At 36.0% G+C, this 13,459-nt stretch overlaps 1 protein-coding gene across 4 annotated transcripts in view; it reads right to left on the bottom strand.

Moving 5' to 3' along the window:
- LOC150106130 (uncharacterized) overlaps positions 1 to 13,459 on the bottom strand; it is a 130,715-nt gene that overhangs the window by 76,941 nt on the left and 40,315 nt on the right. For all 4 annotated transcript variants that reach the window (XM_090393881.1, XM_090393880.1, XM_090393883.1 and 1 more), the window contains exons 7-10: positions 9,307 to 9,348; positions 7,455 to 7,496; positions 3,185 to 3,226; positions 1,026 to 1,067 (exon numbers count right to left, since the gene is read on the bottom strand). In XM_090393881.1, coding sequence (XP_090250007.1) covers positions 1,026 to 1,067; positions 3,185 to 3,226; positions 7,455 to 7,496; positions 9,307 to 9,348 — 168 coding nt within the window. The remainder of the gene's footprint in view (positions 1 to 1,025; positions 1,068 to 3,184; positions 3,227 to 7,454; positions 7,497 to 9,306; positions 9,349 to 13,459) is intronic.

The raw sequence follows: 13,459 nt of genomic DNA, 5'->3' as shown, positions 1-13,459 counted from the left end.
TTTTTCGCTATCTACTGGGTAGAAAAGAAGTGAAATAATATCTTATATATCTATTAATGTCTCTGATATATGAGTAAGTTCACCATAGAGGTCCTTTTCTTCTGAGATTATGTTAGTGGCTCTATTTTTGAGCACATGTACTATGCTGAGCTTCTGGGAAATATTGTGAATTGATTTGAAATGAAGGTAGCGTCCAGTGTGTGGGTCCATCTGCGAGTTTCTTGATTAGGTGGAGGTATCTAGATGATGACTTCATAATTTCGACGGACACAAAAACAGCTCTTTTGGACTTTTTAATCAAAATTAATTCTTTCCATCAAAAAATACCAATCACTTTGGAACTGGACAAAGATAATCAACTACTATTTCTTGGATACCCTTCAAGCTAACAGTTCACCGTAAACCAACACGCACTGGACAATACCTTCATTTCAAATCAACTCACCATATTTCCCAGAAGCTTAGCATAATACATATGCTCAATAATAGAGCCACCAACATCATCTCAGAAAAAAAAAGAATCTTGTATATCTACTTCTTTTGTTGCTTGAATTAGCGGAAAGTCCGATTTTCTCGTCTGAACAACTGAACTAAACACACACACACACACACACACACACACACACACACACACACACACACACACACACACACACACACCTGGCTAAACTACCAATTTTGCTTCGTGCAGGGAAACCGACCGAAAACTCAGCAGGTGATTACAGTCTCGCATATTATGAACAAACAGAAAAAAAAAGCTATAAAACAACATGTAGAAAAATACGTTTCGAAGAGGGAGAGATCATAGAGAAAGGAAGCGCATGTAGAGTAAGCTTTTCTAATGATTGTTATAAGTTGATGTTTAAGATGCCTCGTTATAACTTCCTTGAAACCAGAAGAATGCAACTTCTTTCTCTTAGAAAAAATATACAACGTTCTACTACACTGATATTCAAATACATCCTTTTCCTGTTACTTAATGTCAAAATAATTTATCAAGCATTTTTGAAATAAAAGAGACTTACTTCAAGTGCGAGCTGCAATTCTTCATTTACCACATCACGGTTCTGAAGTAACAAAAAACAAGAAATTACTCCGCTTTTGTATTTTTTAGTAACTTTTATGTAGTAAATGGATATTACAATTGCATACACATGCCGGCCACTATATTAGAAATCTTTACGCAGATATATGTAAACGTCATTTACGCAGCATGTATGTAAAATACTTGGTCACGTGTACTAGGCAACTATGTAAGAATTCTCCTGGTCAGTAATCGTCAATAGTGTTGACCACAATGGTAAAAACGAAGATTGAAGTTCGATAAAGGGCTCTTTATGGGTGCCTGTCTAGCTGGAGCCAGGATTTGGAAAACAGCAGAACTGTTTTAATCAAACCATGAGAAATCACTGGTTTTTCTGAAAGGGTAAGATACCCCGCTATTTAATCAGTGAAAAAATAAACCACATGGCTTGTTTAAGAGACGTAACTGTGGTTCTAGGAAAGTCTGTCAAGAACGAGATCGCAGTCGTATGAGAAGGCTTATGTGTACCAACACAACTTCCTTTGGGCATCAATTGACCGAAGCATTTAATTCAGGCTGTTCTCAACCCACTGAACTATACGCAGGGGATTGAAGAGGGGGCCGTATTGGGAGTCGCAAGCCCATATGGAAACCAGTGATTTCTGCGAAGAACTGGAAAGTTCGTCTACAGTGGTGTCAGGAATACTGCGATTAAAATTGGAAGACTAGAAAAAACGTAATGTGGTCTGACGAGTCACGGCACACCTTGTTTTGTACAACCAGTAAGCAGAGAGTTTAGCGAAGTCACGTGAAGCAATAAACCTAGCGTATCATGTAAGGATAACTCAAGGTTCTGCATGAGGTGTCAAAGTGTGAGGCGTGTTCTCTTGGTACGAAACGGCTTCCCTGATATTGCTGGACGATCGAGCTCCTCTAAGGAATATCTGAACATTCTTTCCGATCAAGTCCATCATGTAATATTGACTTTTTATGTAGCAAGTGACGATTATTTCATGGACAACAATGCTACTCTCCATCGCGCAAGAATTGTTCAGCAAGGACAACGAGTTCCACCACTTCCCTGGCTACCACGAAGCCAGGATATGATCCCCAATACGAATGTATGAGATACGTTATACAAACAGATCCCGGAGCAAAGTGCTCTTCCGTCAATTCTGAGCCAGTAAGAGTGGTTAAACCCTGGTCTGTTATAGACGGAGATGTAATCCAACATCTTCTTGAATCTATGAGAAACCCATGTAATTTGGGCTAAAGAAGGTCTAACACGATATTAAATAAAGGTTTCTAATTCAATGGCCGGTATGTGTATTATAATATTTATAGAAAAGTACTTAATATCACTTAAATATAAAGAACCGATGGGCTTCACTTCGGCGATGTAACATCATTTAAATTAAGGGGATATTAAATCTCAGATTGTTTCAAAACCGAATAAGAAACTCAAAGATCGGAATCAAAGAGTTTCATGACGAATATAGTAAACTATTGGCGAATACTAGCGTAAGTCAAAACACGTAGTCCAACACTAGGGCAACTCGTTGCAAAGGTAGGGAAAGTTCTGATCAATATTCTTAGTATTTTCCATAATGAAAAACACATCTCCTAGCAAATGTATGATGTTGTACAATATGGTGGAAGGGGTCACTTGTATAAAGGTCGAAACCCAGGCCGGTTTCGACCTTTATTGAGGTCTCATCAGTGAGTAGGTAGACCAAATTAATACTGAGGTTATAGCGAAAAGAACTTATATACTCTGCTATAAGAATTGTCAAAAAGGTGCACCGAAATTAATTAATTAAATATAAACAACCAATAGGTTTCACTTCACCACCGTTGCAACGAGTTGCCCTAATGTTGAACTACGTGTTTATGTAATAATCAGTCATGCAAAACTGTGCAAGGTTGTCATAATTGAAAAAAAAGTTACATTTGTTTTCCACTTCATGTGTCCATATTGTAGAAGTGAAAAACTCTAATTAGAAACAATTACAACGCACATCTAATAGCAAAATGTAATTTTGTGTTTATCCATGAATGAATGTACTAAATAAAACATTAATCAAGTTGATTGCTGGGTGTTGTATGCTACGAAATTATTCCAATACTATGAAGGCTCTTTATTAATTCCTACACACTTACCTGACATGTACTTTCTCGTTCTTCCCTTTCTCTCTGGATTTCCTACAATAAAGAAAAATTTCCCATTACCATTCCTTTTATGCTTTTTTCTAAAAATGTCGAAGTAATATTTTAGATGCTTGCGGTATTTAACTTTCACAAGAGATACGTAACATCTCTTGTGAAATAGATGTTATATTTACCTATATTTATATTTAAATATTTATATTTATAACTCTACTTATATTTATATTTATATATTTATATTTATATATTATATTTATATCTATACTTATATTCACCAACACGAGTTGCCACAAAGGTGCTTAAACCTTATTAAAGAAAAATCTCAGGGCGAGAGAAAGATGTGGAAGGTTTTTAAACATATAGTACACTCAAGGTAAAAAACTTTCTACTTCTTTCTCACATCCTGAGATTTTTATTTAATAAGGTTTAAGGACCTTTGTGCCAACTCGTATAGATAAATATAATTTTTTCATTATTTCAACCTTGGTATCACCACCTCTGGGTCTGGCTCCCACTCACGAGACCTAAATAAAGGTTCAAACCGGTCTGGGTAGTGACCCTTCCCATAATACATAGCATTAAAAATGTCCGGAAGGATATGTGCTTTGTATTATGGGATACTTAGGCAAGTGATCAGAGCCTATGCCACCATTATTACCAGTTGCCTCAGACCTGAAATTATCTTAGGCGCAAACTTGGCTTACATGCTTTTTTGCTTACTTGGGGAAAAAAAGGATTAAAACCAAGTTTATGAAATATCTTGGTATTTTTAACACACACACACACACACACACACTTTTTTATATTATAGATAATACTTTCTGAAAATGAAAGATGTGCAGAACAAAGCGGCCTTTAGCAGCTGCCCAATTTTTACTTCATGTAAGTCGAGTTCTTCTAGGTGTTTTTTTCAATGCTTTAGGGATGGCGCCTAAAGCACCTATTATTATGGGAACAAGTTTCGTTTTCTTTTGCTAGATTCGTTCAACTTCGACTTGCAAATCGTGATACTTTGTAATTTTTTCAGTTTCTTTGTCGTCAATCCAACTATCTCCTGGTACTGATATTTCGATAAACGTAACACCCTTGTTTTCACTTTTTTTCAACCACTGTTATATCGGGTGTATTACATTCCAAGCTGTTGTCAGTCTGGATTTCGAAATCCCAGAGTATTTTAACTTTTTCATTCTCAACCACTTTCTGGTGAACTTTATACTTCCAATAGTCTTTAGATACTTTAATCCCATACTTTTTACATAAATGCCAGTGGATTATCTTAGCTACGTTATCACGCCTTTTACGGTACTCAATTTGTGCGATTTTGCTGCACCCACTTATAATGTGGTCTACCGTTTCTTCCTTTTCTTTGCACAATCTACATTTACTGTCTTCTTGAATTTTTTTGTATTTTTGTCTTCATAACGTTGGTTTTAATGGCCTGTTCTTGTGCCGCAAAAATTACCGATTCTGTTTCTTTCTTTAGTGCTCCATTTCTTAACCATTCCCAGGTCATGTTGCTGTGTTGTCCTCTATGCTGTGAAGGTATTTTCCATGCAATGCCTTATTTTTCCATCTTTTAGTTCTCACTTTTACTTGGGTTTAAAGAAACCCTCTTTGCTTACCTCAATTAAAAAATTTTCCGTTGTTTGTTGCAGATAATAATTCAAATTTCGTTTTCTTCTTCAATAACTTGCTTTACTTGTAATAATCCCCTGCCTTCTTTTTTGGGTGAGAGATATCAATAGCCTATTAATGTCACTGCGAGGATTGAGGGTATGGTGCATTGTCATTAATTATCGAGGTTTTCGGTCTAAATCTTCCATCTCTAACTGGGCCCATTGACTAATGCCTGCTGAATATCTCAGAACAGGTAGCTCAGATGTTAATTGCTTTTATCAAATTTCCAGCATTAAGCATTGGCTTAAGGAGTTTTCTTAGTCGTCTTATATATTCTGTTCTAGTTCTTTCTTTGATCTCATTGTGCAGAATTTCTGATGCTTTTAAAATTCCCAAATATTTGTAGCTATCTTCGAATTTTATTGCCTTGATTATTTCACCTTTGAGCAGCTCTCGATTTCGTTCAGATCTTCAAACTTTCCTCTTGTTATTCCAGCAATTGCACATTTGTCTAAGCCAAAAACCAATTATATGTCTTGACTGAATATATGCACACTATTAAGCAACGATTCGAGTTAATTCTCTGATTTTGCGTACAACGTCACATCGTCCATATATAAAAGATGAGATATCTTTCAACTTTTTTCTGCGCAGTTCGATAACCACGAACAGTTTTATTTAAAATTCTAGTTAAGGGGATCAATGACAAGATAAACGATAGAGGAGATAATCAATCTCCTTGAAAGATACTCCTTTTTATGTTTACCACTCCATTTTAAAATCCAACTATGAGGCACCGAATCAAACGCTTTTTTATAATCTATCCAAGCCATATGAAGGTTGATTTTTCTACGTATTCAATTTTTCAGAATTATCATTTTATCAATCAGCAATAGGTCTTTTGTGCCTTTCGAATTTTTGCTGTTTCCTTTTTGCTAAATTGGGAAAAGAGAATTTGCTTTAAAATAGCTGTATATTTTGTCAGCTGGCATGCCTGTGAGCAGTTTAAAAGTTGTTGGCAAGCAAGTTATTGGTCGGTTTGGACCTTTTTCTTTATTCTTTATGATCAGAAAGATTTCCCTGCCGTGAGCCTCTCGTCTTTGCTTTGTTCTTCTAAAACATCATAAAATTGGTTAGCGAGTCTTTCATGTAAGCCTGTTAGATATTTCAACCAGTAGCCATGTAATTCATCCTTCCCGGGTGTTGACCAGTTTTCTATCTTTTTAGCTTGCTTTTGAACCATTTCAGTTGTTAGTTTCAATTGGTCCATTTTTCATTCTTGAGATTCGTTCGTAATTTGTTCAATCCACTTTGCCTTGTTATTGTGCTTCTTAGGATTGTCCCATAGGTTTTTTTTCTAAATTTAAGTGTATTTTCTTCGGTATTTTTATATTTTATTTAAAATTATCATTCCTGCAGCAATCAATTTTCTTGTAAAATTGGCGCTGATTTGCGAGAAACATCGAATTTTGCTTGTACTGTTCAATGCGCCACTGCATATTCTTATTTTAGCTGCAACTGCAACTATTTGTTTTGCTTCAGTTCGTCTAATACTTCATCAGTAGGTCGTGTTTCAATATTATATCTCTTTATGAGGTAATTTCGGATTTTCGTGCTTTTCAGCTTCTTTTACTTAAGATTTTTCAATTTGCTCATGTCTGTTCTGAGTTTAAGAATTTTATTCTCCAGTCGATGCTTCCATTTTGATTCCTGCGGCGTAGGCTATTGAGTACATAAGCTGATTCCATTGTCCAATAGTTCCAGCAGAAATATCGGTTGCAGCTTTATTGGTCTCTTGTAAGAGTTCGTTCAGTTTTCGTTGAGGTACTTGTCTCAATACTGGAAGCCTAACTCGTTCCAGGTTGCTGTTCATTTGCTCGATAATTTTTATTGCGAGTTCCTGTTCCTTCTCTGATAGCTTCCTTTCAACTATTTGTATATTTTCAAGAATTTCAGCATTCTGTAGATTGGAATCTGGTTCTGCCTCATTCATATTATTGGTCAGTTCAGTCTCCTTTTACAGGCTGAGCTTTCAGTGCTTCCAGTTCTAATCCACTAACTCCCTTATATATATATAAACCATAAAAATTAGACATGTTAGACAAACAGATCCCAGAGCAATGTTGCTCTTTCGTCTACTCTGAGCTAGTAAGAGGGGTTAAACCCTAGTATGTTATAGACGTAGATGCAATCCAACATCTTCTGGAATCTATGCTAAACCGCAAGTAATTTGGTCTAAAGGAATTCTAACACGATATTAAATAAAGGTTTCTAATTCAATGGCTGGTATGTGTATTATAATATTTATAGAAAAGTACTTAATATCAGTTAATGACCAGTTTATTTCTAGAATTCTGGAACATTGTTATCTTTATATGTTATAATCAGTCATGCAAAACTGTGCAAGGTTGTCATAATTGAAAAAAAAGTTACATTTGTTTTCCACTTCATGTGTCCATATTGTAGAAGTTAAAAACTCTAATTAGAAACAATTTCAACGCATATCTAATAGTAAAATATGTAATTTTGTGTTTATCCATGAATGAATATGCTAAATAAAACATTAATCAAGTTGCTTGCTGGATGTGGTATGCTACGAAATTATTCCAGTACTATGAAGGCTCTTTATTAATTCCTACACACTTACCTGAAGTGTCCTTTCTAGTTCTTCCCTTTCTCTCTGGATTTCCTACAATAAATAAAAATTTCCCATTACCATTCCTTTTATGCTTTTTGAGAAAAATGCGTGCGTAATATTTTAGCTGTTGGTTGTGTTTAACTTTCACTACTTTCAAAAGAGATGCATAACATATCTTGTGAAATTAATATTATATTTACCTATACTTATATATTTATATTTATATACTATATTTATATTTACATATTTATATTTTTATCTATACTTATATTTACCTATACGAGTTGCCACAAAGGTGCTTAAACCTTATTAAATAAAAATCTCAGGATGACAGAAAGATGTAGAAAGTTTTTAAACGCATAGTACAGTACACTCAAGGTAAAAAACTTTCTACATCTTTCTCTCATTCTGAGATTTTTATTTAATAAAGTTTTAGCACCTTTGTGAAAACTCGTATAGATAAATCTAATTTCTGCATTACTTCAACCTTGGTATCACCACCTCTGAGTGTGGCTCCCACTGACGAGACCACAATAAAGATTGTAACCGGTCTGGGTAGTGACCCTTCCCATATACATAACATTATTCATGTCCGTAAGGATGTATGCTTTATATTATGCGATACTTAGGCAAGTGATAAGAGCTTATGCCACCTTTATCACGAGTTGCCTCAGACCGGAAATTACTTTAGGCACAAACTTGGCTTACTTGCTAGTGTCCTAGGTTTCCTGTTTGCTTACTTTGGGAGAAAAAGGACTATAACCAAGTTTATGAAATTTCTTGGTATCTTTTATATATATATATATATATATAAATCAACTAACGCCTTTTATTTCCTAATAGGGAGTAGGCGAGGCCTTTATACCCTAGCTAGGTTTTGGAGACTCAGTGGGCAGTTCAATCTCCACCGGTAGCCAATCAGAGATTGGCCCATGTCTATCACTAATTATGGCACCACCGATGAAGAGGCTGGCAAAGAAGTGCTGCCTTCTCTTGGTACCTAACCCTAACAAGCTATGTCACTGTCTAAAATAATGTGGGTACTATGGTCGGTTTTCAGTTTACGGGACGAAAAACCTGAGTTTCTGGGAGGAAAAACCCGCTTACCCATGCCAGAGATCGACTAACTCGGGAACCTGTCGAAGATAGGCTTAGAAAAGGTTCATCCAGTCGGCGACTAGATTAGATCCTAGGTCTAACTTCGAGCGGCCAAGCGCCACTTCCACTGAGATACACAGGCTTTTATATATATATAAACCATAAAAATTTATTTTGCTTTTTTATATTGTATTTTTTTCGTTGGCTTGTCACCAGCATAATGACTACAGGTGGCGTAATTGGCGAGTGAAAAAGCAGCAGTTAAACACACACTCTCTCACTAGCGGTAAATAAATAGCTACTTCTGACGTTCGTCATTTTGGTTTTATTATTTACAATGTACTTCATGTATTAAGTCATGCTACTGCTATGTTTTTCTCATCTATATTATATAGGACTGTTAGAAATGCTAATCAATGTTAAGATGGAAGGTTAATATGATTGCAAGACGAAACTAAATTCGGAAACGACTGTTATTTATACATTTAATTGTATTAATGCTTTCTACAATACCATTAATACAATTAATGGTATTGTATATAAGCCTCTCTACAATCCCTTCAGCAGAGCGATAATAAAACTTTTACATCATACGTCGTAAATTGGTACGATGTCTTGATGACAACAAAATGTTGACAGTAGACAAGAGGAATTCCAACTCCAATGTTCACTGAAAGGAATATGTGTGAATGAGTCGAAAACCCATGGCGGAAAATAGAAATTGCTAGAGAAATACGGATTTGTGTTTTTGAAGCAAACTTACTTGACGGGTTTGGTCCACTTCTTCTGTTCTTTGGCCGGCGTTCTAATTCAAAATAAAACCAGCGTTAATATTTAATTGCTGCAAAGAAATTATTCTTTCTACTATGAGGTCAATTAAAAATATCAAGGACAGTGATTTTTTATTTTTTATTTTTTTAGTAAACACAAAATAGGTCAAACTTGCAATGAAGTCGTTTATTTGGCACTACCTCCCTACACCACTCTTACCACGAAAAAGTAGTGCAAGCCTAACGCCGTGAAAGTGATCTAAATCGTAAGCAAAATCATGTCTAAGGAACCATCTTTGATATCTTCAAGACAATTCATCAGAAACATCATTGGGTTTTAGAACACGATTCTTACCACGAACAAAAGGTGTGGCAATCTTGGATTCTGCGAAGTCTTTAGTTATTTTCTAACATGAAACAATTGCATGATTTCGTGAATAATAAATAAATATGACACAGCAGCTGCAAGGGTTTAAAAGGGGTATACGAGTGAAAAAGGTTTGGGAACCACTGGTCTAGAACTTGCTTTAATGTCCTTACTGATAACTCTGTCCTAGATATTTTAATCATCCCTCGTATATTACCAAACACATCATACAGTTAGTTACATTGCTAAACTTAATTATTGCAATTTTTATATTTTTATTATTTGTTCTGAAAATTAGGTTGGGCCTTCCGTAAAGGATCGCCGATGGCTTAATAAACAAAGAGTATCTTTTTATCGTCCGCGCGGTTAGCCTAGTGGCTTCGCGCTTCGCAACCATATGCCCGGGGAAGGAGTGTCCTAGGTTCGATTCCCTTCGACGACGTGAGGAGCTTAAGAATCTGCCATAGTCAAGTTAGCTTGTCTTGAGCGTGGACGGCAGGGTTTTTTCCGCAAGTTTATCTAGGGTTTTTCATCCCGCAAGCAGGCAAACCTGCGCCGTGAACATACGCGGACTACAGCCATGAATACCTCCAAGAGGAATGCAGCAGAGGAGTGGCGTGTCGGCTGCAATATTTCGCCTTGACTCTTCATTAGGAGGAGACCCAATCCGTCTGAATAGATGGAAGGGAGAGATAGATAGATCGTTTTATCAGATTTTAATCAGACGTCTTTTTTTTTCAAAGTTGGAAACTTGCATTACATTCAATCGTGTTTTCACTTCTTTTGAATCTAAGCAGTTCTGATTCAACGTTACGAACAGGAACAGTGGATTAAGTGACGTATTGCTCATCATCCAGCATTTGCAGTCGTCATACTACATTAACCAGGTTGCCACGCATTACTCGTAGAGCACACGTTTGACAGATCACGAGAAAGAGACCAAGAAGATTATCCATTCTGGCTACAACAACACGTTTCTGATATTGTACTGTCCATTGGTTCTAGGATATTAAACATTCTTTGTATTATTCAAAGTTCTTCCATTACTCTGAACTTTGAAATTTTGTGGCAGTTGGGAAAAGGAACGTGGCGTATACACGTATTCTTCAGATGAAAAAAGACCTCACTTCGAAATTCATCTCTAATGCGAAGAACCTTCGTAAGGTCTTTTCACTAAAGATTAGTTAGGCAATCTCATACCAAGGTGGACGATTTTGCATCTCCAAAGTGAACAACCGACCGGAGAAGTTACACAGTTAATGGATATAACTTTCCAACTTCGTAGCCTAAGTTTTTCTTTAAGTCATGACACCCCCATTTGCAATTTGAAAACCTGTTCCTATAAAACCTGTTATATTTCTAATGAAGGATAAATCAAAGGATAAAAGCAGTTTCCAAAGTTTTTCTGGATGCATGGCGATAATTCGTTATCCTCTAACTTTAGACTAAAGATTCCTGTGGTTTCTCTACCAATTAACTTCATCCACAAATGCTTACATATCGACATCTAATTGAGCAGGGTCACCAAGACATTCTTCACGGAGCTTACGTAATTTTTATCTTGTACTTAAATGGTAGTAAAACTCAGTCTTGTTTCATTTCTAGGCAAATAAATTGTCTTGGATCATTTATGTAATGAAGTTTCTTTTTTTTTGTTTTCCTTTTGGAGTAACTTTCACTTCTATCTAAAAGTTGGATGCATATTCCAAATTCATTTCATTCACAGCATCTCCAAAAAATGTTTAAGCTTCCTTTAGTTCTTAAACTTTCCCTTTTAATTCTTGGCTCAGTATAGAAGAGAATAATCTGACTGCTGAAACTTTCATGTTCATTGTTCATCAAAATTCATATCGCCAATTAATTTCATTTCTTCTGACTTTCCTTTAAATCTGTTACAACATGTAGTAACTAGTGAATATTCATTCATAATTTAATTCCAAAATCCAAAATCTATAGTTGTTGGGGAGAAAAGGAGTTCGTACCTTCGTATGTGCTGTCTTTACAAAAAGTCAAACTTAGAGATATTCCTATCTAGTAATGGAATTTAATGTTTTGTAATGACCAATATTGACTATTAGAAAGCGAAGTTAAACTCATGAGCCAAAACATTATAAACGCCGGACTGTTTCCAGCTAATCAGACTGCTCAGTTGGATACAAATAGGCCTGTGATGCGGGATCTTGGTATCATGATTTTCTTATGGGCATCACTGGGTCCTTTGATCTCTTCTGAATACACTTTGACCGCTAATTCTTACCTAGTGATTATTTAGACATATATCCGTATGTGTTGACATACTTATCACAATTATCACAATAAGGCTTGCAATGTGCAAGCACAGTTCGCAGAGGATATCTAATCATGTGCTCCCTGGCCGTCTAATTCTCCTGGTTTGAATCCCAAACATTTCTGAGATCATGTCCACGTGATCCCACAAATGCTTGGGATTCAAATCAGGAGAATGACGTAACAATCGCCGATCAACCCGAGTGCCTTGTTCGGTCACTGAACTCAAAGACATTATTCTATCTAGTTGCTGCAGAATGGCAATACAGATGTAAGCGGTTATCTCTGCCAAAGGAGATCCAACACGTTATTAGGTAGTTAAATGTTCATAAGTGTTTGGTCTATAAGTATATATCGTAGAGGATATTTCATTTCTTATTTTATAATATACAACATCTCCAATCATGGTTATGTATGTGGCGAAGGAATGGAAAAATAAGCTTTGGGTTCGGATATTTTAAGTATGTCTGGGGAGGGAAAATAGAAAATTCTAGAACAAGACCAGATTGCATGTCTAATTACAAGAATAGGCTGGTGGTACTTTATTATCTCTATACACAAATGCCAGGAGGATCAGAAACAAAGGGATTTAGCTCGTTCCTTTATTGAATACGATTTGGCCTAAGATTGTTGGCATTAGTGAAACCTGGCTATCAGAATCAGATATGGTAAGTGGGATCTAGTGTAACGGACATACTATTTTCAGGAATGACAGAAGAGATAATAGAGGAGGAGGAGTATACTACTAATGATATCAGATGCTAAAGTCCAGTAGGGTAGAAATACAAGAAAACAATGATGATAACAATGTCCCATGTAGCGATGAGTTTGAGTCTATCTGGTGTGCAGTGGAGGTTAACAGAATGAAATATATGGTGGGGTGTTGCTACAGACATGGAGGCTCAGTTGTAGGGGATGGAGAAATACAACGCCAATTTAGTCTTATGGGTACCAAACTAATAATCATTATCGGTGACTTTAATTTTCCAAACATTGATTGGGTAGAAGAGAAATCTCATGATAAGAAAGAAGAGTAATTCATTAAATTTTTGCGAGACAACTTTCTCAACCAGCATGTAAAAGACGAAACTCGAGGTCAAAGAGTGTTGGATTTTTTCATAGCGTCAGAAGGGATCTCTGTCAAGAATATGGCTATTTTACCACCAACTGGTGACAGTGATCACGTTGTTCTGTCTTGGGAAGTATCTACTTGTATTAAAGCTCCGATTAAATCAGACTACATGCTAAATTACAAAGGTGAAAATTTTGATCAACTTAAGAAGAATACTATCTTTGGTTCCACGGTGTCAGTTACTAAATGGGGAAAATGTCCACAATGCGTGGAAATCTTTGAAAAAATGCTTAAATGGGGCGGTATCTCAATGTATCCCTAATGGTCGAAGAATAAATAGATTGGGAGTGAAATAGATGTGCAACCTTAATAAGCAAGAAATCCACAAGAAGAAGATGATGTGGAAAAATATCGTGCGAAT

The sequence above is a fragment of the Typopeltis vanoorti genome, chromosome 6 (assembly GCF_054136105.1).
Source record: "Typopeltis vanoorti isolate ZY-2024b chromosome 6, IOZ_Tvanoo_1.0, whole genome shotgun sequence".
Lineage (NCBI taxonomy): Eukaryota > Metazoa > Arthropoda > Arachnida > Uropygi > Thelyphonidae > Typopeltis > Typopeltis vanoorti.
This window is presented reverse-complemented; position numbering and strand designations above follow the sequence as displayed.